This window comes from Oncorhynchus tshawytscha, linkage group LG19, assembly GCF_018296145.1.
Source record: "Oncorhynchus tshawytscha isolate Ot180627B linkage group LG19, Otsh_v2.0, whole genome shotgun sequence".
NCBI classification, from domain to species: Eukaryota; Metazoa; Chordata; class Actinopteri; order Salmoniformes; family Salmonidae; genus Oncorhynchus; species Oncorhynchus tshawytscha.
The window spans coordinates 47,346,706-47,373,384 of NC_056447.1; the positions used below are offsets into that span (position 1 = coordinate 47,346,706).

The 26,679-nt window shown below is 42.5% G+C and overlaps 2 protein-coding genes across 6 annotated transcripts in view; both read left to right on the top strand.

Annotated features, from left to right (window-relative positions):
* The first annotated feature begins 19 nt into the window (after window positions 1-19).
* LOC121840087 lies at window positions 20-2,957 on the top strand. The gene is made up of 2 exons (XM_042301762.1): window positions 20-243; window positions 350-2,957. The coding sequence occupies exons 1-2, from the start codon at window positions 20-22 to the stop codon at window positions 1,332-1,334; spliced, it is 1,209 nt and encodes a 402-aa protein (XP_042157696.1). The 3' UTR covers window positions 1,335-2,957.
* Window positions 2,958-3,225: 268 nt separating this feature from the next.
* Window positions 3,226-26,679, top strand: part of kif21a (kinesin family member 21A) — a 57,453-nt gene continuing 33,999 nt past the window's right edge. For all 5 annotated transcript variants that reach the window (XM_042301763.1, XM_042301766.1, XM_042301764.1 and 2 more), the window contains exons 1-3: window positions 3,226-3,664; window positions 23,120-23,342; window positions 26,488-26,670. In XM_042301763.1, coding sequence (XP_042157697.1) covers window positions 3,621-3,664; window positions 23,120-23,342; window positions 26,488-26,670 — 450 coding nt within the window. In that variant the 5' untranslated portion in view covers window positions 3,226-3,620. The remainder of the gene's footprint in view (window positions 3,665-23,119; window positions 23,343-26,487; window positions 26,671-26,679) is intronic.

The following is a 26,679-nucleotide window of genomic DNA, read 5'->3' on the forward strand; positions in this document are numbered from 1 at the left end:
CAAATCAATCAAAGTGCACATGATAAAATGCAGTCCTGTGGTGTTCCACATGCTTGTTTTGGTGGATTATTATGTCTGCTTGTCTTGGTGGATTATTATGTCTGCTTGTTTTGGTGGATTATCATGTCTGCTTGTTTTGGTGGATTATTATGTCTGCTTGTCTTGGTGGATTATTATGTCTGCTTGTCTTGGTGGATTATTATGTCTGCTTGTCTTGGTGGATTATTATGTCTGCTTGTCTTGGTGGATTATTATGTCTTGGTGGATTATTATGTCTGCTTGTTTTGGTGGATTATTATGTCTTGGTGGATTATCATGTCTGCTTGTTTTGGTGGATTATTATGTCTGGGTGGATTATTATGTCTGCTTGTCTTGGTGGATTATTATGTCTGCTTGTTTTGGTGGATTATCATGTCTGCTTGTCTTGGTGGATTATTATGTCTGCTTGTCTTGGTGGATTATTATGTCTGCTTGTTTTGGTGGATTATCATGTCTGCTTGTCTTGGTGGATTATTATGTCTGCTTGTTTTGGTGGATTATCATGTCTGCTTGTCTTGGTGGATTATTATGTCTGCTTGTCTTGGTGGATTATTATGTCTGCTTGTTTTGGTGGATTATTATGTCTGCTTGTCTTGGTGGATTATCATGTCTGCTTGTCTTGGTGGATTATTATGTCTGGGTGGATTATTATGTCTGCTTGTGTTGGTGGATTATCATGTCTGCTTGTCTTGGTGGATTATTATGTCTGGGTGGATTATTATGTCTGCTTGTCTTGGTGGATTATTATGTCTGCTTGTCTTGGTGGATTATCATGTCTGCTTGTCTTGGTGGATTATTATGTCTGGGTGGATTATTATGTCTGCTTGTCTTGGTGGATTATTATGTCTGCTTGTCTTGGTGGATTATTATGTCTGCTTGTCTTGGTGGATTATCATGTCTGCTTGTTTTGGTGGATTATCATGTCTGCTTGTCTTGGTGGATTATTATGTCTGCTTGTTTTGGTGGATTATCATGTCTGCTTGTCTTGGTGGATTATCATGTCTGCTTGTCTTGGTGGATTATCATGTCTGCTTGTCTTGGTGGATTATCATGTCTGCTTGTCTTGGTGGATTATTATGTCTGCTTGTCTTGGTGGATTATCATGTCTGCTTGTCTTGGTGGATTATCATGTCTGCTTGTCTTGGTGGATTATCATGTCTGCTTGTCTTGGTGGATTATCATGTCTGCTTGTCTTGGTGGATTATCATGTCTGCTTGTCTTGGTGGATTATCATGTCTGCTTGTTTCATACCTACTGTATTTATACAAATTAAAGCCTACATGCATTTTTTGTAGGTTGGCATGGCAAGTGTTTCCCAGTCAAATTGAATAGTTACTGTTGACTATTTTTTAAGTACGCTACTGACTCAGGAGTACCATGTTTTTGAGAAAGTGAAATATTCTGTAGATAATGCACTTTAATTTAAAGGGAAATCATTTAACTAGGCAAGTCAGTTAAGAACTATTTCTTATTTACAATGACGGCCTAGGAACAGTTGGTTAACTGCCTTGTTCAGGGGTAGAATGACAGATTTTTACCTTGTCAGCTCAGGGATTTGATCTAGCAACCTTTCAGTTATTGGTCCAATGCTCTAACCACTAGGCTACCTGCTTTGTGAATAAAGCAAATTAGAAGCATTGCTGTATATAATTCATTTATGCTGTGAAATTGTTGATAGATACTATTTGTTGGTCGAAAAAAAAAAAAAAACATTGTTTTTTCCTATCTTCAGCATTTTTCCCAGCACCATGTTCGTTCAGTAGTTTACAGTATTTCCACATACTTGACATTGTGTGCATTGTTCAAGCTCTACAGTGGGTTGTGTTGACTGATAGGTGTATCCTTGGTGACAGTCAGACCAGCTCTTGAGTGGTGCAGCAGTCTAAGGCACTGCATCTCACTGCAAGAGGCATCACTGTAGTACGTGGTTCAAATCCAGGCTGTATCACATCCGGCTGTGATTGGAGTCCCATAGGGCAGCGCACAATTGGCCGGAGTAGGCCGTCATTGTAAATCAGAATTTGTTCTTAACTGACTTGCCTAGTTAAATAAAAGGTTCATTAAAAAAAACAAATATATATATATAATTGTTGTGAGAGGACTGTAACCAGACACTACTGCTTCTGGCCTGGGGACTGGAGGAAAGAGGGTGAGGTTCATAGGGTGTGGAGATTAAGGCCAGTAGACCTCAACAATAAAAGGACTTACCAGGGTGGGGTTAATTGGTATGTATTTAACACAACATCCTAAGTACTCTAATATCTAACAGTAACAACTGTTGTTCTCCCCCCTAAGGGGATACATATATTGTTAGGGTTAGGGCACATTAAGTGCCTTAGACGTAGGCACTGCATCTGAGTGCTAGAGGTGTCACTACAGACCCTGGTTCGATCCTGGGCTGTATCACAACTGGCCGGCGGCGCACAATTGGCCCGGGTTTGGCCGTCATTGTAAAAAATGATTTGTTCTTAACTGACTTGCCTAATTAAATCAAGGTTAAAAAATATTTTTAAAATCGCACTAGATGATTCACAGGTCATATAGGCAAAGTAGCCTACTAAAAAAGGTTATTAAATGGGTATTTACATCTGTAGTAATACCAGATGATTGCATGGGGGCGCTGTTTAACATGAGTGACAGTGTTACAGCAAAAGGGGATATATCATAGTAGTAATTCAGAGTGTATGACACTAAAGAGTCATGGTCACATCAAATCCTCAGCTACAACAAGAAAGCCACAAGCATCTCACAGGCTAGAGGAAAATGAAAGGGCACTGATTTGATGACAACAAAGAGTTCTGTATAGATGGAGCCTACCAACTGCTGTGTGTCTCAACTGTGTGTGTGTAAGTGTGTTGGGGAAAAAACGAATTATTTTCAAACCAAATGGTAAAATAAATGTTTATTCCATTTTTTTACTCTGATGTTGTAGGCTAGTAGTCTTATTAGTTGTTCATAATCTTTCAGTTAGATTTTGATGATCTGACTGATAACAAGCAATATCATGGTCCTCATTGAAAGCATACTATTATTTTGTCAGAATGATATTCAAAGAGTACACGTGGCATGACGTCACTCACGCACTACATTTCTTCTAAAAGTCTAAATTGGAGTTGACCTCCATGCGCATTGTGATGTCAACACTCAACCTTCACCACAGCGCACCGAGAAGAAGGCGTGGCTTGGTGACGCATTGCGGCTCGAGCAGGATCGGTGTGTGCATTGTGCGGGAGGCGTGTGTCCCTCTCCCAACCAAAGAGCAAGGAGCGAAATCGACTGGACCACGCAACAGCCTCTCCGCTCCAAACAGAATGTCGTCAAGGATTGTATTCTAGCTGGAAATGCAAGGGAGCACCGACCAGTCGCAGTATTTTATTTAAAATCTATAGACCCATAATAATCTGAAATATGGCTGAAGTGAAGTCGAGGTGAGTTGCGCTGTTGCTCAGACAACTTGCTGTTGAGTGGTGCGCACTCCACTCTCCGCCTCTCGCCAGCCAGCCTGTCGGATGAAAAGAAAACGGATAGATCCCGTTCTTTTTTGTTCTTCTATCAATCGATAGTCATTAGACTGTGGAATCATGTCGATGGGACAGGACGAAAACTCAGTCCGGGTGGCTTTGAGGTAAGTCTTCAAGCCGTACATTTAATTGCTTTACTTTGCATAACTGTTGGCACAATTACATATTTGGGAGGTAGCCTACCTGTCACCACCAGCCCAGCAGAATGCATGACCCGTTAAAGGAGATGTAGGAGATTAATTTTAGGCCTTGCATCATCTGTTGATAGTTGCCACTCTAGGCGTTTTATAATTTATTTCATAGTAGGCTAACATCAAAGACTGGATCAGAAACTCTGTGGAAACATTGGGATACATTTGTAGCCAACCGTTACATATTTTTGTGTAAAATGTGTTGCCGTATGATGGTCTTTGAGGACGCACAATATGAATTTAGGAATTTGCAGTTGATAGTTTACATAAACCACCATATAGGGCTAGGCTATTGTGCCGCGTGTCACAGAAGTACTAAAGAAATGTGATAGCCTACATTGTCTCCATGCATGACGCAGCATTATCACACGCCCAAAGAAAAAAGCAGAAGGGTGCACATATGGCAGGTGTCTTCGCATGCCATTTGTCTCTCCCACCAGCCTAGGAATGGATGGTACAGTATCATGCTTGTTTTGTAACGATTGAACGGTTGGAAAGACAGATCTGGCCTTTATAGCTCCTTGGCCGTGTGCCGGAGTCTCTTTCGGGCATCCTTTCAAAGAAGACAGTTGATCCACAGTTGATCGATGAAAGGAGCGCTTTTACTGACAGGCTTCAAGGAAGACAGCCAACCGTTTAATACGCAAAAACCTCTAACCGTTTCTGGTTAATTGATTCTTTGTTTACAGTTAAGAATACATTGCAATGGCCTTCTTTAGCTCAGCAGCCTACAGAAAGTGAACAGTAGCCAAATAATACGTTATTTTGTTCATACTTAAGGCTATAGAATGTGTTAATCATAGGACCCTAAAATATTTGGTTAATTCCTTAGACAGGCTGATGTATTTTCCACATGAAGAATGAATGTCATCCACAGTCTGTTATCTGCAGAATAAGGCTGCTCCTTGCTAGAAGGAGACATGCTGAGGTCAGGTGGCACACTGACAGATGTCTCTAATGGCACAATGTGGCTGTTGGCACACATGCAGTACTAGCCTGCCTTTCACTTTGTATGTGTGTGTCTGTCTCTCTTTGTCTCCATCTCTCCGTCAGTCTCTCTCACACAGACACACACCCGGTAGACCGTCTAGTAATTCAGTGTGAATATTGTGATGTTCTCTGTTAGATTAGTGTTGTATAATAACGTCTGACACAAGCAGCTGACTGTTTTGTCAGCTCTATGGTACTTCACGTCCACGGTCCCCATAGTAACAATCCTCCTGGAATAACTGAGACCCTTGACCCAGTCTCCAATCTCTGAGTTCTCATCGTGTGCGTGCTTGTGGGAGAGAGAGTGACCATATTCCTGGCCCAGTCTCCTATTATTGTTTGTCTGTATTTTCAGATATTCTTTTGATTGAACAGATAATGGAAGAGTGATTGAATGGAAAGCTAGGAGGGAAGGTTGTCACAGGGCAGAGGGACTGAGTTGAACCCATTCCAATACGGCCATGCAATGCATGTGTGCTTCGGAGTGGTGGCACTAAACGCTAGGCCACGTAAGCCACATCAGTCTCCTATTTTGCAAGACTTTGTCCTCCCATGGTGCCGGCCAGAGGGTCCATAGCTAATACTGAAAAGTAGTCTTCTCATTAGCAAATGGCTCATACTGAGGGGGTCGTGTTGGCCTAAAGACATGTGCTCTCATTGTTTCCAGTCCAAACTAGTCTAACTTTCTAGTTGGCTTCCCCAAGGTTGCTGACATGCGGCTAACATACTCCCCTTGACCTGGGGTCAACACGTGTGTTCCCAATCTAGTGGCAAGCCTATACATTGTATAAGCCAACCTTTACTGTGTGTGTGTGTGTGTGTGTGTGTGTGTGTGTGTGTGTGTGTGTGTGCATAGAGGGGAGAGTGATACAGGACACATTTCTGACTATTCTCAGTGGTTTGTACAGTAAAGGCTGTATTAGTACAATACTCTACAGAACAGCTCTTCCTGACAGTTATTAATGGTTGTAATGAGAGGAGGAGTTGAGGTAAAGAGGTACTTGTTGAACCAGCCAGATAAGGTTATTATGTCAATGCAAACTACTTAAACTACACATAATGGGAGAGGCCCTTCAGTCAAGTCAAGGTGGTAAGAGATGTTTGTCTACAGTACTGACTTTTTACTGTGTGTGTGTGTGTGCTCAAGCATGTGTGTGTAAGCGTGTGAACGTGCTTGTTTCACTCACAGGGTTTGCACAAGGTGCTTGAGGTGCTTAAAGTACTTGAATTTGGCACTCTGAAATTGAAGTACTGGAGTACCTTGAAAATCAGATATTTTCTCAAGTTGGTACTTGAAAAGTACTTGAATTCAAATGAGAAGAGAACAGACAATTCTCAAATATGTTAATATAAAAAATATTAGAAAAATGTATTGGTCTTGCAAATTTAATTTCCAGGCAGATTACTGAGTTTTATTTCCTCACATGTTTGGCTCTCTGGTTGCCAGGCGAGCTCACTCTTTCCACCCACACTGCCACTCAGCCAGTCAGGTACAGAACTGCCTGATTATGCGCCGCCAAACGTCACATTGATAGCTAAAATGTCGAGCAAATGTAGATCTAATCCTGCCTGGCAGTATATTGATGTTTCTGAATGTGTTTTGCCAGACCCAAACAGGGATGTAGTGGAGGGTAAACACTGTTTACGCACTTTTTTCATTTAGTTAATTATCATTTGCACACTTATTATTGTGTTCCTAGTGTTGATCAATGCTCAGAAGGCTTCTTGATCTGAGTTCTAATAGCGTCTACCTTTGCGAATGAGTGGAATCATGAATATGCTCCCTCATATTTGCCTTGTAAGCAGCAATTTAATTCACCACCACAGCATAGGCCGAGAGTTGAAACAAACTACCTCAGCCCAGACCTAGTGGCAAGGTCAAAGAGACTAAGGCTGACAGTGCGATTTTCATTTTTTAAATTAATTTTTATCCCTCGACTCCTGCCATTTCAACAGACATCACCCAAACAATAACCCCTGACTCAGAGACTGAGTGTACAGCTGGTAAATAGTTGCTGATATTTCAGTTAGACGTCTAGCTAGATAAGTAGCTCGAGCTCTGGCTGTTAGCCAGGTAGCCAGCTATAACTAGCTAGCTGGCTAAAAGGATGAAGTTAGAAGCTAATGTTGAACGGAGCCTGATCTCAGCAGGAGCAGTTGACTGAAATTAAGCTAGCTATAATCAAAAGATGGGCTACTATAAGTTCTCATAACAAAATAGCTTTTCTTTACAGAGAATAGTGAGACCGACAGGGGGAGAGAGTAGTAGTACAGTAGTGCCCAAACTTGGCAAAAATTTAAATAGGGTCCCTTGAGCTAATCTGTAATCTTATCAAACACATTCATAACTCCTTTCTCTTCAAATGCTTTTAGAAAACAACAATTTAGATTCAACAAAGGGCCTTTTACACTGTTAGAATTCACTTTCATGTTATTATGTTTTGGGAAAGCCCGTGGGACCTAAAATTGAGTGAAATATAAAGTCAATTTAAATGTAAAGAAATGTAATATTATTAGCATGTACACTTAAACACATATAAAGGCAACATGCAACAATTTCAAAGATCTTGTGGGGAATAGGAACTATTACAAATTGATGGTCCTTAAAAATGAGTATTAGTGCTGGAAAATGTACTTGAAAGTCATTGAATTTGACTTTCCACTGTCTCTACGAACACTGCACTCATCTGTAGGACTGGTTTTGACTACCAGAATAACTGGCTTTCCATTGTTAGTCCTTATAATCATGTAATTACAACTATAGGTGGATGAACATGACTTGTGCTAATATCCACATCAAGACAGTAATGTTCTGTGGGATCTGGTACACAAACTGTCTTAAGGAACAATGACCAGCAGAACAATAATATGTTACCGTTTTGGCTATACAGGCCAGAAGGTAAGGACAACTCACTTCTCTCCAGCATGTGTATTTGCCCCGAGCAGGCCGTGGTGGGGGAAGAAGAGTAGGAGGAGAGATTGAGGAACATTCAGATCTGTATTTGTCACCCATGGCAGCGTTGGACAAACACAAAGGGCCCTATAAGCCTCCCAGACTCTCTGCTTTGTCCTGGTCCACTGAGCCAAGCTACGGTGTCACACTCAGCCCGCCACTGGCCCGGCCCACAGACTGGCCGTGTGTGTGTGTGCGTGCGTGTTAATGTGAGGGGGGTATATCGGATGTGTTCTGCTTCATACCTTTGGTACTGAGACATCCTTGTGTTAGCAGCATGCAACATAGCAGTGTGCTTTGATTGTGGTGCCTAATAATATAGGCTAGTTAAGTCCTGTCATTTCAATATGTAATGTATCCTAATTATAGTCCCCGCAGTAGTTCAATTTTCCTTTTCAAAGTGAATCTCTGTAAAGGCTTGCCTTTTTAACATAGACCATGTGGGTGACCTTCTTTCAGAACTGTAGGCGACTCCTTTCCGAGGCAGGCAGCACTAAGCATAGCCTACACTTAAACTGAACTTGCCCAGAAATAGACCACTGCATTGCTGGAAGACCTCGGTTATCTATAACATGACGTCTGAGGGGTCAGCGCATTCTGCCAGTCCCAGACACATCCGCATAATGGGAAAACCACTGCGACTGCGGAAACTCCTGGCCCCCATGTGGACATGCTTTATGGCACAGAATGGAGACCCCTCCATCTCTTGTTGATTTTTGCACTTGCAAAACAAATTTAATGTAGTTATATAGTACATTGGTTGGCATGGTTACACCACACCCATGAAAATGTTGCTCACTTTCTCCCTATTTTTCCTTTCTTTCTTTGTCTTTTTCACGCCCTCTATCTCTTGTGTCATTGTCTTTCTCTCTCTCCGTCAATCACTCCCCTTTCAAGTAAAGTGGCCATAAGTAGCTCTGCGTATGTAACACAAATAATATATTACTCGCTATTAGCCTCTCTACTTATAGCAAGGTAGCAACATATTATGTTGTCAGACTGGCAGCCTAACTGGTGATAACCATAAATAGGTTTCTGTCCTTAAATAGCGCTCTATGCTTGTTTTAGCAAGCTGTCTGTCACACTGTCACCTCTTTAGTTACAGTATGCATATCTCTTATTTTTCCTTAGTCATCAACAATTGCCTAGTTCAGGGATGAGCGACTTTGATGGGGGTAAGGGCTACAAAAACTCAGAACTCATCATGAGGGGCCGCAGTGGCTCGCCGGTCCTACCCATATTCATACCCACACATGCAGTCATAGCCAGTCCTACCCATATCCATACCCACACATGTAGTCATAGCCAGTCCTACCCATATCCACACATGTAGTCATAGCCAGTCCTACCCATATCCATACCCACACATGTAGTCATAGCCAGTCCTACCCATATCCATACCCACACATGTAGTCATAGCCAGTCCTACCCATATCCATACCCACACATGTAGTCATAGCCAGTCCTACCCATATCCATACCCACACATGTAGTCATAGCCAGTCCTACCCATATCCACACATGTAGTCATAGCCAGTCCTACCCATATCCACACATGTAGTCATAGCCAGTCCTACCCATATCCACACATGTAGTCATAGCCAGTCCTACCCATATCCACACATGTAGTCATAGCCAGTCCTACCCATATCCACACATGTAGTCATAGCCAGTCCTACCCATATCCACACATGTAGTCATAGCCAGTCCTACCCATATCCACACATGTAGTCATAGCCAGTCCTACCCATATCCATACCCACACCTGTAGTCATAGCCAGTCCTACCCGTATCCATACCCACACATGTAGTCATAGCCAGTCCTACCCATATCCACACATGTAGTCATAGCCAGTCCTACCCATATCCACACATGTAGTCATAGCCAGTCCTACCCATATCCAACTTAAACGTTTTAGAGTTCATTTCTAACCATTTTGCCATGGGCCGTAGAGAAAAAAATGATAACTTTATAGCTAATTTCTTGCAACTCTACACATTTTGCCATAGGGTGGACAGATATTTTGCCGTTTTTAATATAATATCTGAGTGAGTGATGGGGGCCCCTTGGCCAGAAATTTTAGCATGCTTACTACAAGTTTAGATAGCTGTCCTGCTAGATTCGTTTACCAATCTACAATGTTTAGCTGACATGGCTAATTGAGTGACTATCAGTGACTGACATGATGAAAACTGCTGATGCACAACCACATTTTGAAAATGCGCCTTGTGTATTCTACTATTTTTAACTTGCAACAGTAAATTGAGACCCTGACTGAGTTGGTTTTATTGATCTGTGGGCCACCAGTTGCCCCTTCCTGACCTAGTTGAATATCATATGATTACTATACGGTAACCATAAGCAATCAGTTTCACCCCTCTACACATCTGTAGTCATATTGTCACACCCACACACAGTCTGCCACTCGCCTTGCCATGTCATACAAATACGTTCTCTTCTGCCGTGCTGGAGGCAGGCCATGCAAATGAGTCCTGTCCACCTGTCCTGCTGCTTACACACTGGTAGCTACACACACAAGCTACACACACTGTTGGAATCTGCATATGCATGATGTGGATGTGGTACATTTCCATCAGGTGAAACAGCTTTCTTGCCAGGATGAATCACCATGTCGTGTTAAATGACCATTTCTGTGTATGCTATGCATTGTAAAGAAAAGTATATTATTTCGTAACATGAAGCAAGTGTTCTTTAATCTTTGTTCAGTTCCCGACTATTTCCAGTGAACTTTCACTTTAACGTTTAGGCTCGTCTCGTTGCCTGAAAGCAGTTGGTGGTCTTTTTTACCTCTCCCTGTCTGCATTTTCTGGGCCTAGCTTTTGTGTCAAGCCTTCACTGGTTGGCCCACTGTTGACACAAAGATGGGAGTCCCCTGTCAACACAGCACGGTTGGCTGCAGGTGGATCCCAAGCTTGATGTCCTGGAGGGCCTTGGGGTGAGGGAGGGAGGGGCGTTTTTCTAATGAAAAGCAGCGCTATTCCCTGAACACATTGGGCTTTGTTGTTCCTTCGTCTTGCCATGTCATTTTAATCAAATTGTGACAATCATTGTGTGAGTTGCAGCTATTATTAAACTGTTATGTTGTTGCACATTATACAACTTGCAATGTCTGTTTTTTTATATCTTTGTTATTGATAATGACAACCTGCGGATCATTTCTTGTTCTCATGTCATGAGAAACTTTGCTTGTTATTCAAGGATCCACCACTGTCATGTGTTGTAAGTTGCTTAGGCTGCCATAACTCTGTGATTAGTTAAGGCTAGTGACAACTTCTGCAGGTTTTACCACCAGTGTTAGGGGGAGGGGGATCTTTCTCCCTCTGTTTTCCTCTCGTGTGTGTGCGCGTGCTTGTATTTTCCATTTGTTGACAGCTAGAAAACAGGAGTGAAGCACCAGGCCAGACAGGCGTCTCTCTCTGAGGCACACTGCTTTACTGCTTCCTGTAGGTCAGAGGTCACAAAACAGTCCACCCTGGCCTGTGATTATTAGGGGTGCCCATTGGAGGGGAGGGTTAGGTGGAGTTAATCATCTCATCTGTTGTCAACAAGGGGAAAAGAGAGGGAGAAATACCGTTGAAGTTTTCCATAGTCACTAAGGATATCTTATCCTCCCCGAATCCTGATCTTTAAGTGAGAGCTCACTTGTAGCCACAATGCTGAGTTTGTTTTTCAGTCTAACTTTATTGTAACGCTGTAGTCCAGTACTCGCACTGTCTGGTTCCGGTGTGGCTTAATTGGTAGAGGGGGGCACTTGCAATGCCAGGGTTGTGGGTTCACTGAGGGACCAGTGTGAACAAATATGAAAATGTTTGCTCTAGATAAGAGCGTCTGCAAAATAACTCAAATGTTGTAGTCCAGGACTCACACCGTCTGTCTCGAATTAATGGGGGGAGATGGTACCGTTTCATTTCATAACTTGGAGGGAAACCAGTTAACTGACCTAAGGTCATTATCTGACCCTGCCTTGCGTGCTAATCCACAGACAGACTGGAAGTGCCCGTCAGCGCTGGTCTGGGTTCAGTTAGTTTGCTCTGCTCTGTAATTAAGGCGTGAATCCTAAGTCAAATTTTTACTTTTTAATTGGAAGTTAGGATTCACCCCTAAGCAAGCCTAAAGGGTGAGGATTGGCCATCTGATCCTAAACCTGTCGTTAAAAGGAGGTTCCTTCTGGGATGCGTGCTTCACTGCACTAAACCCCCATGTGTGGGTTCCGTATTTCCTTGGCAACCTGTTTTTTTACTATGGCAACAGCATAAACACCATCATCTCAGGGAGCTCTGGAGTGATATATTCTGGAGAATGTGACTAGTTACACTAGTCACTGCTAGTGTAAATTGCAATGTCATTATTGAGGCCTGTAATGACAGTTATTCTTTGTCTCTCTCATTTGACTAGTGGCACATTCTGTGTTGAAACAGGCAGCTTTCTGTCCTCCTCTCTGCATTCTTCCTCTCCTTTCCAGGACCGCTTTTAGGGAAAACAGAAAGGGAGTTTGGCTTCCTGCTGTCCTCTCTGAGAGAGAGGTGTGTATTTACCTGTGTGGGATTATAGATTGAGCAAGGCAGTTATGTTTGGGATGTGTTGCCAAAACAATGTCAGTGTACGAGAGGTGGTGAAGGCAGGATTAACAGGAATTGGTCTATACAGTGTTGTTGTGTCAGGTGGGGGGGGCATGACCTATACGTTGTTGTGTCAGGGGGATACGACCTATTCGTTGTTGTGTCAGGGGGGATACGACCTATACGTTGTTGTTGTGACGGGGGGATACGACCTATACGTGGTTGTTGTGTCGGGGGGGGATACGACCTATAAGTTGTTGTTGTGTCCAAGGGGGGATACGACCTATAAGTTGTTGTTGTGTCAGGGGGATACGACCTATATGTTGTTGTTTTTGACGTTGTGTCATTGGGGGGGGGGGGTACTGCCTATACGTTGTTTTGATAAGGGGGGATACGACCTATACGTTGTGTCATTGGGGAGGGGGGACCTATATGGTGGGTACTGCCTATACGTTGTTTTGATAACGTTGTTGTTTGTCGGGGGGGGATACGACCTATACGTTGTTGTTGTGTCAACGTTGTGGGGGGATACGACCTATACGTTGTGTTGTGGGGGGATACGACCTATACGTTGTTGTTGTTGTGTCAAGGGGGATACGACCTATATGTTGTGTCAAGGGGTGATACGACCTATACGTTGTTGTCGGGGGGGATACGACCTATACGTTGTTGTTGTGTCGGGGGGGGATACGACCTATACGTTGTTGTTGTGTCAGGGGGATACGACCTATACGTTGTGTCGAGGGGGATACGTTGTTGTTGTGTCAGGGGGACCTATACGTTGTTGTTGTGTCAGGGGGGATACGTTGTTGTTGTGTCAGGGGGACCTATACGTTGTTGTTGTGTCAGGGGGATACGACCTATACGTTGTTGTTGTGTCGAGGGGGATACGACCTATACGTTGTTGTTGTGTCAGGGGGATACGACCTATACGTTGTTGTTGTTGTGTCGACCTATACGGGGGGGATACGACCTATACGTTGTTGTTGTGTCAGGGGGATACGACCTATACGTTGTTGTTGTGTCGGGGGTACGACCTATACGTTGGGGGATACGACCTATACGTTGTTGTTGTTGTGTCACGTTGTTGGGGGATACGACCTATACGTTGTTGTTGTGTCAGGGGGGGGGGGATCGACCTATACGTTGTTGTTGTGTCGGGGGGGGGATACGACCTATACGTTGTTGTTGTTGTGTCGTTGTTGTTGGGGGATACGACCTATACGTTGTTGTTGTGTCATACGTTGTTGGGGGATACGACCTATACGTTGTTTGTGTGTCAGGGGGATACGACCTATACGTTGTTGTTGTGTGTCAGGGGGGATACGACCTATACGTTGTTGTTGTGTCAGGGGGGATATGACCTATACGTTGTTGTTGTGTCAGGGGGGGATACGACCTATACGTTGTTGTGTCAGGGGGGGTACGTTGTTGTTGTGTCAGGGGGACGACCTATACGTTGTTGTTGTGTCAGGGGGGATACGACCTATACGTTGTTGTTGTGTCAGGGGGGGGGGGGTCGGGGGACGACCTATACGTTGTTGTTGTGTCGGGGGGTACGACCTATACGTTGTTGTTGTGTCGGGGGGGGGATATACGACCTATACGTTGTTGTTGTGTCGGGGGGTACGTTGTTGTGACCTATACGTTGTTGTGTGTGTCATACGTTGTTGGGGGGTACGACCCGTTGTTGTTGTGTGGGGGGGATACGTTGTTGTTGTGTCGGGGGGGGGATACGACCTATACGTTGTTGTTGTGTCGGGGGATACGACCTATACGTTGTTGTTGTGTCTATACGTTGTTGGGGGGATACGACCTATACGTTGTTGTTGTGTCGACCTATACGTTGGGGGGATACGACCTATACGTTGTTGTTGTGTCGGGGGATACTGCCTATACGTTGTTGTTTTGACAAATGGGGTGATATGGCCTGTACGTTGTTGTGACAGAGGGGATACGGTCTATTTTATCATTTTTCCCTTTTATATGTATATCATAGACAGGCCATTCGGACCTTTCACTAACTTAAATCTGCCACAAACAAGCAAACAGACACAGACTTTGATCTGCACCACTATTTTGTCCCCTTGTTGTTGTTTCCAAATGTCACTCACCAAGACATACTAACTCAAGTATTCTCATAATCAAGTAGATTAGATTAGAGACACGCTAAAGATGCCTCTAAGGGATGATGCCGTGGATGTCTGTCTCCTGTCTACCTCAAGGCTAAGTGACGCCAACCAATGGACCCTCGTCAAATGTAGTGCACTATATAGGGAATAGGGTGTCATTTGAGTCCCGTCACTTAGACTGGTTTAGTGGCATCATGATATCCTGCTGGGATGGGATTATTCTATTCATGTCCACTTCCATTAACAGTCACCATGGCAACCCCTTCCCTTCTTTGAAGCCGCCCACCGCAACACAAAGAACAGTACAGTAGGCCTACACTGCAGACTGTGAGACAGCAGACACTGTCCTTCACAAACACACATTAAGTCTTTTAAACTAAACGTTTAAACTGTGAAGGTGTAAATTGAGGCACGTTATTGGTAAACACTAATTAGGGTTGAACAGAGCTCACTTTCAGGAACCCCAGTTTCCCTCCATAGTGGGTAAAATGACGTGGCTGCAGGTCTTTATCCAGCATCAAAGCTTGGACTAAAGCTTGGCTCTGATACTACACATACTGGCACAGTCTCATACATATGTGTGTGGGCATGCGAGCAAGTGTTTGTGTGAGAAACGCACAGTAGAGCTCCTCAGAGCCCCCAATAGAAAGTATTTCCCTTCTGTGTAGAGGTGTATCTGAAGGTGTCCGTCGTACTAACTGTAATCTGGGGGTTAGAAGAGAACGCTGACAGCTCAGGGAGCTAACCAGATAGCTACTGAACCCTTTGAGTCTGTAGTTACAAACACATGTAATGAACACACTAGCCTAGGCCTCTTGACTGGCATCCTTGCACACGCTATTGCTTTTCTCTCTTCTCTAACGGCCTAACATTTTGTTCCTGGACTGCCCTGATGCAGCGTCGATACCGAGTGTTGAGTGAGTGTTAAGGTTTCTTCTGCCTTCTTTCCCCCCTCTGAACAGCATCCAGCTCGCTCTGCAGAAAATGAGGCTGAAGAAATCTCTCACCCCCACCTCTCCTCCCTCTATCTTCTCCCTCGATGCAAACAGCCTTGAATGATTTATGGAAAGAGTGCTGTGGATCTGGAGTAGTGGTGGGGTGGTGGGGTGGTGGGGGGGGGCAGACAGCAGTTTGGGGCGTGTTCAGTACTTCAACCAGACTTGTAAACGTTTTGGGTTGAGAAAATGACCTCACTTTGGCTGCAAAGCTGAATGTTAAATAGCTGGTTTCTGAGCTGGTTTAAATAGCTGATGAGCTTAATCGCTCTGATTAAAAAGCAGTGCTGGGCCCGGGGGTATTTCCCCACTGTTTTTTAAAGAAAGAATGTAACTTAAAAGCTATCGTGAATATAGTCTCTCACTGAAGGGTAGTGAAGGGGAGCAAAAAATGCTAATTACTAATCGCAATATTATTTTGGACGATATTTTATATTTACTTTTGACTCCAGGTATTTTTGCTAGGTACCGTTAGCTGACGATAGTCGGCTGTACCTCCGCCAATACTCAGGTATTTTTCATCCTATAGCTCGTTCTCCATCTTCTTTTTAAATGGTGAGCCAACATGTTTTTAGCACTTATTTCCTATGACTGATCATCTCGTTTTATAATGCTCTCTCTTGTCTATCTGCATCAGACATATAGTGAGCATTACTTTCAAAACTACTGGCTGAAATTAGACAAAACCTTTAATAGAGGCTCAATCACTTTAATTCACTGGTTTTAAAATACATTTTGTATGCCTTTTTTTTATAAATGTTTTATTTTATTTGACTCGGCATGTCAGCTAAGAACAAATTCTTATTTACAATAAAGGCCTACCCTGGAGACACTGGGGCAATTGTGCACCGCCCTATGTGACTCCCAATCACAGCCGGATGTGATATAGCCTGGATTCGAACCAGGGACTGTAGTGACACCTCTTATGCTGACATGCAGTGCCTTAGACTGCTGCACCACTCGGGGGTATGTACAGTATTAAAGTATATCAGGATTTAATTCTGTGTTGAAACCTTGAAGAATTCATAAAAAATACAAAAAGACAAAGGTGTTCAAAAATCTACTTTTCTCTATCTTGCCCTCCAACCCAAACTGAGAATGCTCACTATACATGGGAGGGGATAGGGGGATCACTACATATTTGGGAGAGACCATGTGCCCTGGGGAGAGAGGGGTGGAGAACAATTGTTTTTGAAACGGTAGGATTACATGGCAAATTAGTATGTTAAACTGCCTGAAACAAAGACATCCTTTGTGGTAATGGAATAGGATTAGCTCTCTAGAGTGTGCAGGAAATCTTCAATTGGTAGAAAGGGGAGGTTCTGAGACTGGCATGTCAGCAAATGGATTTCATTCTGGGCTTGACACCTGTGTGCTTAATACATTATGACAGCCTTAAATGACAAGGAGGAACGAATTTGAGGATAAAAAGTTTGATAACGTGTTGGCTCCTTTTTCTCTCTTCTTCAACCAAAACAAAAGAGGATTACACCTAAAAGCTTATTTTAAATTGTTTCAATTGTTTGAATTTGTGTATTTGTGTATTACATCATGTCACGCAAACAGTTTTTGAGTGAATTTAAAGCTAGGCCTATGTTACTGTTGCTATTGTTTTATACAGTTACACCATCGAAATATTATTTTTGAATGATATATAGATATTTGTCTCCAAGTATCGATTTGTAAATAAAATAAGTTTTTATTTTCTACTGTAGGTAGCGTTAGCTAGCTCTAGTCGGCTGTACTGTACCTGTGCTAAATCTCCAGTATTGTTTCATCTAATAGCTTGTTCTCCATTTTAAATAGTGAGCCTGTTTTCAGCACTTTTATTTCCATGATTGATCAGAACTCGTTATGTCATGCTCTCTCGTCTCTCTGCAGCAGACACACTCAGTATACAAAACATTAAGAACACCTGCTCTTTCTGTGACAGACTGACCAGGGGAAAGCCATGATCCCTTATTGATATCACCTGTTAAATCCACATCAATCAGTGAAGATGAAAGGGAGGAGTCAGGTTAAAGAAGGAGTTTTAAGCCTTGAGACAACTGAGACATGGATTATGTATCTGTGCCATTCAGAGGATGAATGGACAAGACAAAAGATTGTCTTTGAATGGGGCATGGGTAGTAGATGCTAGGCACACAGTTTGTGTCAAGAACTACAATGCTGCTGGGTTTTTCACAGTCAACAGTTTCCCGTGTGTGTCAAGAATGGTGGTGGGGGGCACATAAGTATCGTGATAATTAGAGGTCGACCAATTTAATCGGAATGGCCGATTTTAATTAGGGCTGATTTAAATTTTTCATAACAATTGGAAATCTATATATTTTTTTACACCTTTATTTAATCATTATTTAACTAGGCAAGTCAGTTAAGAACACATTCTTATTTTCAATGACTGCCTAGGAACTGCCTTGTTCAGGGGCAGAACGACAGATTTTTACACTGTCAGCTTGGGGATTCAATCTTGCAACCTTACAGTTAACTAGTCCAACGCTCTAACCACCTGCCTCTCATTGCACTCCACGAGGAGCCTGCCTGTTACGCGAATGCAGTAAGCCAAGGTAAGTTGCTAGAAGTTGCATTAAACTTAGCTTATAAAAAACAATCAATAAATCATAATCACTAGTTAACTCCACATGGTTGATGATATTACTAGTTTATCTAGCGTGTCCTGTGTTGCATAAATCGATGCGGTGCGTATTCGCGAAAATGGACTGTCATTGCTCCAATGTGTACCTAACCCTAAACATCAATGCCTTACTTAAAATCAATACACAGAAGTATATATTTTAAACCTGCATATTTAGCTCAATGAAATCCAGGTTAGCAGGCAATATTAACCAGGTGAAATTGTGTCACTTCTCTTGCGTTCATTGCACGCAGAGTCAGGGTATATGCAACAGTTTGGGTCACCTAATTTTCCAGAATTTTATGTAATTATGACATAACATTGAAGGTTGTGTAATGTAACAGGAATATTTAGACTTATGGATGCCACCTGTTAGATAATATACGGAACGGTTCCGTATTTCACTGAAAGAATAAACGTCTTGTTTTCGAGATGATAGTTTCCGGATTCGACCATATTAATGACCTACGGCTTGTATTTCTGTGTGTTATTATGTTTAAGTCTATAATTTGATAGAGCAGTCTGACTGAGTGATGGTAGGCAGCAGCAGGCTCGTAAACATTCATTCAAACAGCACTTTCGTGTGTTTTGCCAGCAGCTCTTCGTTGTGCTTCAAGCATTGCGCTGTTTATGACTTCAAGCCCATCAACTCCCGAGATTAGGCTGGTGTAACCGATGTGATATGGCTAGCTAGTTAGCGGGGTGCGCGCTAATAGTGTTTCAAACGTCACTCGCTCTGAGACTTGGAGTAGTTATTCCCCTTGCTCTGTATGGGTAACACTGCTTCCAGGGTGGCTGTTATCGATGTGTTCAGGTAGGGGCGAGGAGAGGGACGGAAGCTATACTGTTACACTGGCAATACTAAAGTGCCTATAAGAACATCCACTAGTCAAAGGTATATGAAATACAAATGGTATAATAGAGAGAGATAGTCCTATAATTCCTATAATAACTACAACCTAAAAATTCTTACCTGGGAAAATTGAAGACTCATGTTAAAGGAACCACCAGCTTTCATATGTTCTCATGTTCTGATCAAGGAACTTAAATATTACCTTTCTTACATGGCACATATTACACTTTTGCTTTCTTCTCCAACACTTTGTTGCATTATTTAAACCAAATTGAACATGTTTCATTATTTATTTGAGGCTAAATTGTTTTTATTGATGTATTATATTAAGTTAAAATAATTGTTCATTCAATATGGTTGTAATTGTCATTATTACAAATAAATAAATACAAATCGGCCGATTTTAATCGGTATCGGCTTTTTTTGGTCCTCTAATAATCGGTATCGGCGTTGAAAAATCAGAATCGCCTCTAGTGATAATATCTTACCCTGACAATTCCCAGCCCTAACTATTGCCCCCGCTCACTGTCTTCTCCGCCACGTTGTCAAATATGGATGATTCTACAGAATCCTAATACTGCTTTAAAATAGAGCTTGCTCTGTTCATGTTTTTATTTCACAGTAGAACCAGCTCCTAGAATCATAGCCATTTCATTTATCTGGCCTACTGGTTGATGTTCTGCTGACCTTGTTTACCCCACTGTCTATTTCATGCAGGCTTATAAAACAGAACAGGAGTGTTCGGCATTGGTCTTCCACCCCTGCCTTGTACCATGTCATAACCCTGTGTTACTGTTATCTAGCGGACATCCCATGACCTTCAGGCAGGGCTTATCTCTTCTCCCATCCCTATGTCTCTCCATCCCTCCCTCTGTCCAGCAGGCTGTGTAATCCTGGAGTAGGTTTGGTCGTTGGGGGTAATGGTGGGATCCAGTGTCACACAGACACAGTGAGTGCACTGTGCACCGACCACAACATTGTTCTCTGTGCCCACAGGGGACAATACAGTCCTTATATTCACGCAGGAAGGCAGGCCCACTGCCAGGTGCCTTTCTTAGCCGTTAGTTTGACCGTAACAGTGGGGTCCTTTTACCAGAGGAGTTGTGTACACTAAGAATAAACGTCTCCCATTTGTGTAAAATGGCTGGCAGAAGATACAATATATTAGAAGCTGTTTCAATATATTGTAAACACTGTATTAGACCTGAATGCAGTGGTATGGTACAGGCAGCATATGTAAACGCAGAACTGTATGTATTTACCTTCTATATCTTTAGCTCTTTATCTGCCAATCACATTGTTTCTCTTGCCCTCTAGCACAGTCTCTCTTTCTCTCTGGATTTGACATCAGGTTTAATAATCCAGGGCCAGTTGGCCAGCTATCAGCAGGGCATTAAAGACATTCAGCATTGGGGCTTAGTGCATCTCTAGCTCACACTCGTACTCCACACACTCACACACACACATGCGTGCAGTGCCATCAGTAAGTATTCATACATATTTGACTTATTCCACATTTTGTTGTTACAGTCTGAAATCAAAATTGATCAAATTGATTTACACAAAATACCCCATAATGACAAAGTGAAAACATGTTTTTAGACTTTTTTTCCCAATGTATTGAGAAGTATCTCATTCACACCCCTTTGCTATGACACTCCAAATGAAGCCCTGGTGCATCCAATTCCCCTGAGCATCCTTGAGATGTCACTACAACTTGATTGGAGTCCACCTGTGGCCAAGTTGATTGTTTGGACATGATTTAGAAAGAAACACACCTGTCTAAATATGGTCCAACAGTTTACAGTGTATGTCAGAGCAGAACCTATACCATGAAGTCCCAGGAACTGTCCGTCGATCTCAGAGATATAATTGTGATGAGGCATATATTTGGGGAAGGGTATAAAACAATTTCTAGGGTGTTGAAAGCACATTGGGAAATTGAAAAAATATGGAACTACCCATGCTGTCCGACCAAACTGAGCAACCGGGCAAGAAGGACCTTTGGTCAGGGGAGGTGACCAATGACCACTTTGACAGAACTACAGAGTTCCTTGGCTGAGATGGGAGAACCTGCCAGAAGGACAACAGTCTCTACAGCACTTCACCGATCTGGGATTTATGAGAGAGTGCCCAGATGGAAGCCACTCCTGAGAAAAAGGCACATGACAGCACGACTGGAGTTTGCAAAAAGGCACGTGAAAGTATAAGGCAAAAGATTCTGTTGTCAGATGAGACAAACATTTTACTCTTTGGCCTGAATGCAAAGCGCTATGTCTGTAGAAAAACCAGGCACAGTTCATCACCTGTTTAACATGGGGCGGCAGGTAGCCTAGTGGTTAGAGCGTTGGACTAGTAACCGAAAGGCTGCAAGTTCGGATCCCTGAGCTGACAAGGTAAAAATCTGTCGTTCTGCCCCTGAAGAAGGCAGTTAACCCACTGTTTCTAGGCCATCATTGAAAATAAGAATTTGTTCTTAACTGACTTACCTAGTTGAATGAAGAGTTTAAAAAAAACACCATCCCTACTGTGAAGCATGGTGGTGGCAGCATCATGCTATGGGGATGCTTTTCAGCAGAAGAGACTAGAGGAACAATGAATGGAGCCAAATAACAGCACATTCTTGATGAGAACCTGCTTCAGAGTGCAAACGACCTTCGACTGGGGCAAAGATTTATGTTCCAGCAGGACAAGGACCCCAAGCATACAGCCAAAGCAACACTGAAATGGCTTCAGAACAAGAATGTGAAAGTCCTTGAATCCCATTGAAAATCTACGCACTCCATCTAATTTAACAGAGTTTGAGATCATCTGCAAGGAAGAATGGGAGAAAATCCCCAAATTCAGATGTGCAAAGCTGATACATGAGATATTTCTGTATTTCGTTTTCAATAAATGTGCAAAATGTTCCAAAAACAACATGTTTACACTTTGTCGTGGGGTGTGTGAGAATTTGTTTTATTGAATCCATTTTGAAATCAGGCTGTAACAACGAACTCTGGATTAAGTCAAGGGATATGAATACTTTCTGAAGGCACTGTGTTAAGCCAGCAGGCATGTTTTATGAGTCAGAGTATTGGGTCATAGATTCAGGGTAGCGTTATGACCTAACGTATGAGTTAATGCTTTAGGCCAGGGATGGGCAACTGGCGGCCCACGGACCGAATGTATTTTTGTGGGGGGCAACTCAGTCGGGGTCTAAACTTAGAATAATAGGTGCAATTTCAAAATGTGATTGTGCATCAGCAGTCACTCAATGTCAGCAAAACATTTTAGATTGGTAAGTTAGTCTAGCGGACATCTATCTAAACTTGTAGTAAGCATGGTCGAATTACCAATCGGGGGGGCCATTGATAATCAGTTATCATACTTAAAACTGCAAACATTTGCCACCATCCTATGGCAAAATGTGTAGAAATGCAGCAAACTTTCTTTTTTTGAAAAGGCAACATTGTTCTATGCCCCCATGGCAAAATGTTCAGAATTGCAGGAAATGAACTAAAGAAAGTTGCCCAAACCCTGCTTTAGCCCGACTGGTTACTGTATACTTCCTGTTGCCTGACTGGCCTTTTTGTAGACTTGTAAGTGAAGGTAATATGCCATTGTTAACTCCTTGTTTGAAGTGTACATTTTAATATTACAACAACTTAAATCAACAGTGGTGCATGTTGCTGTACGTATTGAAGACTTACTAAAAACAGCATTACGTTTACATACAGTGCATTCGGAAACTATTCAGACCACATTACTTTTTTCACATTTTGGTATGTTACAGACTTATTCTAAAATGGATTCAATTGTTTGTTTACCTTAACAATGTACACTACCACATAATAATAAAAAACAGGAATATCACATTTACATAATGTGCAAAGCTGTCAAGGCAAATGGTGGCTCGATTGGAGAATCTCAAATATATTTTGATCCGTTTAACACTTTTTTTGGTTACTACATGATTCCGTACGTGTAGGTGAGTGCAAACTTTTGAAGGGGTACTGTATATAAATTAGCAAACATTTCAAAAAAACTTTTTTTGCTTTGTCATTATAGAGTATTGTGTGTAGATTGAGAGGAATATTGCATCCAGTTTAGAATAAGGCGGTAATGTAACAATTTGGAAAAAGTTAAGGGGTCTGAATACTTTCCAAATGTACTGTAGGTTTTAGGCCAATTACAGTATGTTTGTCTCTTGTTGACTGAATGACATTGTTTCTCTCTATCTCCCCCAGGATTCGTCCTCAACTGGCCCGGGAGAAGATCGAGGGATGTCACATCTGTACGTTTGTGACCCCAGGGGAGCCCCAGGTGATGCTGGGTAAAGACAAGGCCTTTACTTACGACTATGTGTTCGACATGGACTCCTGTCAGGACAGCATCTACGCTAGCTGCACTGAGAAGCTGATTGAGGGCTGCTTCGAAGGATACAACGCCACCATTTTTGCCTATGGCCAGGCAAGTCTCTACACAGCCCTGTCTCGCCTGACACCTGGGGCTCCGGAGTCACAAAGTGTTGATATTTGGGTTGAAGGACAGAACTCTTGTGTATAGCCCAAGGGTTTTTCTTGGTCAGGTCAAATGACCTGGGAAAACTCTGGGCCCTATCTACAGTATGCAGTAGGCTAAAGCAGTTATTCCAGCCATATTCCACTAGTTTGCACTGTGCCTGACATTGTAAGGCTGGTATTTGTGTAATGTAAAACTTCTGTTTGATCAGGACTCAAAAGACTGAACTGGTATGATAATCCTGTGTGAGGTCCTGAAAACTCATTGACCCCTCCAATATTCTTTATATGTATATATTCAGTATTTTTGTTGGATGCTTTTTAGCTCTTGGAGTGCTTATATAGTTTTTATTAGAGGTCGACCGATTATGATCTTTCAACGCCGATACCGATTATTGGAGGACCCAAAAACCCCGAAACCAATTAATCGGACGATTTTAAATTTAAAAAAAATAAAAAACATTTATTTATTTGTAATATTGACAATTACAACAATACTGAATGAACACTTTTCTTTTACCTTAATATCAATAAAATCAATTTAGCCTCAAATAATGAAACATGTTCAATTTGGTTTAAATAATGCAAAAACAAAGTGTTGGAGAAGAAAGTAAAAGTGCAATATGTGCCATGTAAGAAAGCTAACATTTAAGTTCCTTGCTCAGAACATGAGAACATATGAAAGCTGGTGGTTCCTTTAACATGAGTCTTCAATATTCCCAGGTAAGAAGTTTTAGGTTGTAGTTATTATAGGAATTATAGGACTATTTCTCTCTATTATACCATTTGTATTTCATATACCTTTGACTAGTGGATGTTCTTACAGGCACTTTAGTATTACCAGTGTAACAGTATAGCTTCCGTCCCTCTCCTCGCCCCTACCTGGGCTCGAACCAGGAACACATCGACAACAGCCACCCTCGAAGCATCGTAACCCATCGCTCCACAAAAGCCGCGGCCCTTGCAACAACTACTCTAAGTCTCAGAGCAAGTGACGTCACCGATTTGAAACACTATTAGCGTGCACCCCGCTAACTAGCTAGCCATTTCACATCGGTTACACTAGCCTAATCTCGGGAGTTGATAGGCTTGAAGTCATAAACAGCTCAATGCTTGAAGCACAGCGAAGAGTTGCTGTCAAACGCATGAAAGTGCTGTTTGAATGAATGCTTACGAGCCTGCTGCTGCCTACCATCGCTCAGTCAGACTGCTCTATCAAATATCAAATCATAGACTTAATTATAACATAATAACACACAGAAATACGAGCCTTTGGTCATTGATATGGTCAAAACGAAAACTATCATTTTGAAAATAAAACGGTTATTCTTTCAGTGAAATACAGAACCGTTCCGTATTTTATCTAACGGGTGGCATCCCTAAGTCTAAATATTGCTGTTACATTGTACAACCTTCAATGTTATGTCATAATTATGTACAGTTCTGGCAAATTCATTAGTCTTTGTTAGGAATAAATGGACTTCACACGGTTCACAACGAGCCAGGCGGCCCAAACTGCTGCATATACCCTGACTGCTTGCACAGAACGCAAGAGGAGTGACACAATTTCCCTAATTATAAGAAATTAATGTTAGCAGGCAATATTAACTAAATATGCAGGTTTAAAACTATATACTTGTGTATTGATTTTAAAGAAAGGCATTGATGTTTATGGTTAGGTTTGGTGCAACGACAGTGCTAAATCATCACCCGTTTGGCGAAGTAGGCTGTGATTCGATAAGAAATTAACAGGCACCGCATCGATTATATGCAACGCAGGACACGCTAGATAAACTAGTAATATCATCAACCATGTATAGTTATTTAGTGATTATGTTAAGATTGATTGTTTTTTTATAAGATAAGTTTAATGCTAGCTAGCAACTTACCTTGGCTTCTTGCTGCCCTCGCGTAACAGGTAGTCAGCCTGCCAGGCAGTCTCCTCGTGGAGTGCAATGTAAGGCAGGTGGTTAGAGCGTTGGACTAGTAACTGGAAGGTTGCAAAAACGAATCCCCGAGCTGACAAGGTAAAAATCTGTTGTTCTGCCCCTGAACAAACAGGCAGTTAACCCATCGTTCCTAGGCCGTCATTGAAAATAATAATGTGTTCTTAACTGACTAGCCTAGTTAAATAAAGGTGTTTTTTAAAAAAATACAAAAAAAACAATTCGGCCAAATCGGTTTCCGATTGTTATGAAAACTTGAAATCGGCCCCAGTTAATCAGCCATTCCGATTAATCGGTCGACCTCTAGTTTTTATAAAAGGTTTCTGAGAGTATTGGAGGTGCTTCTGTCATTGCAAGCCATCACCAAGCTCTCTGAATCTGTAGTAGCACCACTAAAGCACACACACTATCCCTCTCTCTTTTCCTATTCAACAGTTCTTACTCCTCATGCAGTTTGGCGGCTGAGCCTCTCTCTCTCTGTCATAGGGGCTTCCTAGAACTAAAGTCTGTTTGATGGGAGGGGATTTCAATACTGGTGGGTCTTAAGTGATGCAGTTAAGTAGGCCTGCACAACTCTTAAGATATTCATTCATGTTTTTATGTGAACTCCTCTCTTCCCCCCCCCACCCATCTGTTCCACACCACCACTGCTGCAGTGACTGGTGACCTACTTCTTGTCTGTCTCTACCATACTGTACAGTGGTTGGCCCTGGCTCTCGGTCGCCTGGTTCAGTTTTACCCTGTGTTTTTACTAGAGACATTTGGTAGGATATGTGTCTGTCTAGTCTGTGCTGGACTAATTCATCTTTAACACAGTCCCAACAGTTTGACCCAGTCAGCAGAATCCTGGGGTTCTTCCCACTTCGTTACAAGCACAGCAGATTTAAATGAAACTTCAATTAATTAATTAAGTTGAATAAATTAATCTTGTTATCTCTCTCCTTGCTCATCCCCTCCCCCATTCCCCCTCCTTTCCTCGTCCTTATCTTTGCTCCCTCCTCCCCCTCTCTCCCTTCCTCCTCTTTCCATTCCTGCTCCTCTCTCATCCTCCCCTCTTTCTCTTCCCCTCTCTCTCGTCTGCCACCCCATCTTATCCTCCTTTTTTCTTCCCCTTTTCCATCCTTCATCTTCCTCTTCCTCCTCCTATAGACAGGGTCAGGTAAGACCTACACCATGGGTACAGGGTTTGATGTTAATATCGGGGAAGAGGAGCTGGGCATCATACCCCGGGCGGTCAGCCACCTCTTCAGGGGCATTGAGGAGCGCCAGCAGGCCGCTAAAGAGCAGGGACGACCCGTTCCTGAGTTCAAGATCAACGCACAGTTCCTGGAGGTATGGACT

Excerpts from the sequence above, each read along its gene's own strand:
- LOC121840087 (XM_042301762.1), top strand. The coding sequence starts at position 20 with ATGATAAAATGCAGTCCTGTGGTGTTCCACATGCTTGTTTTGGTGGAT. Across the intron at positions 244-349 it reads TATTATGTCTGCTTGTCTTG|GTGGATTATTATGTCTGCTT; the intron begins GTGGATTATTAT and ends TATTATGTCTGG.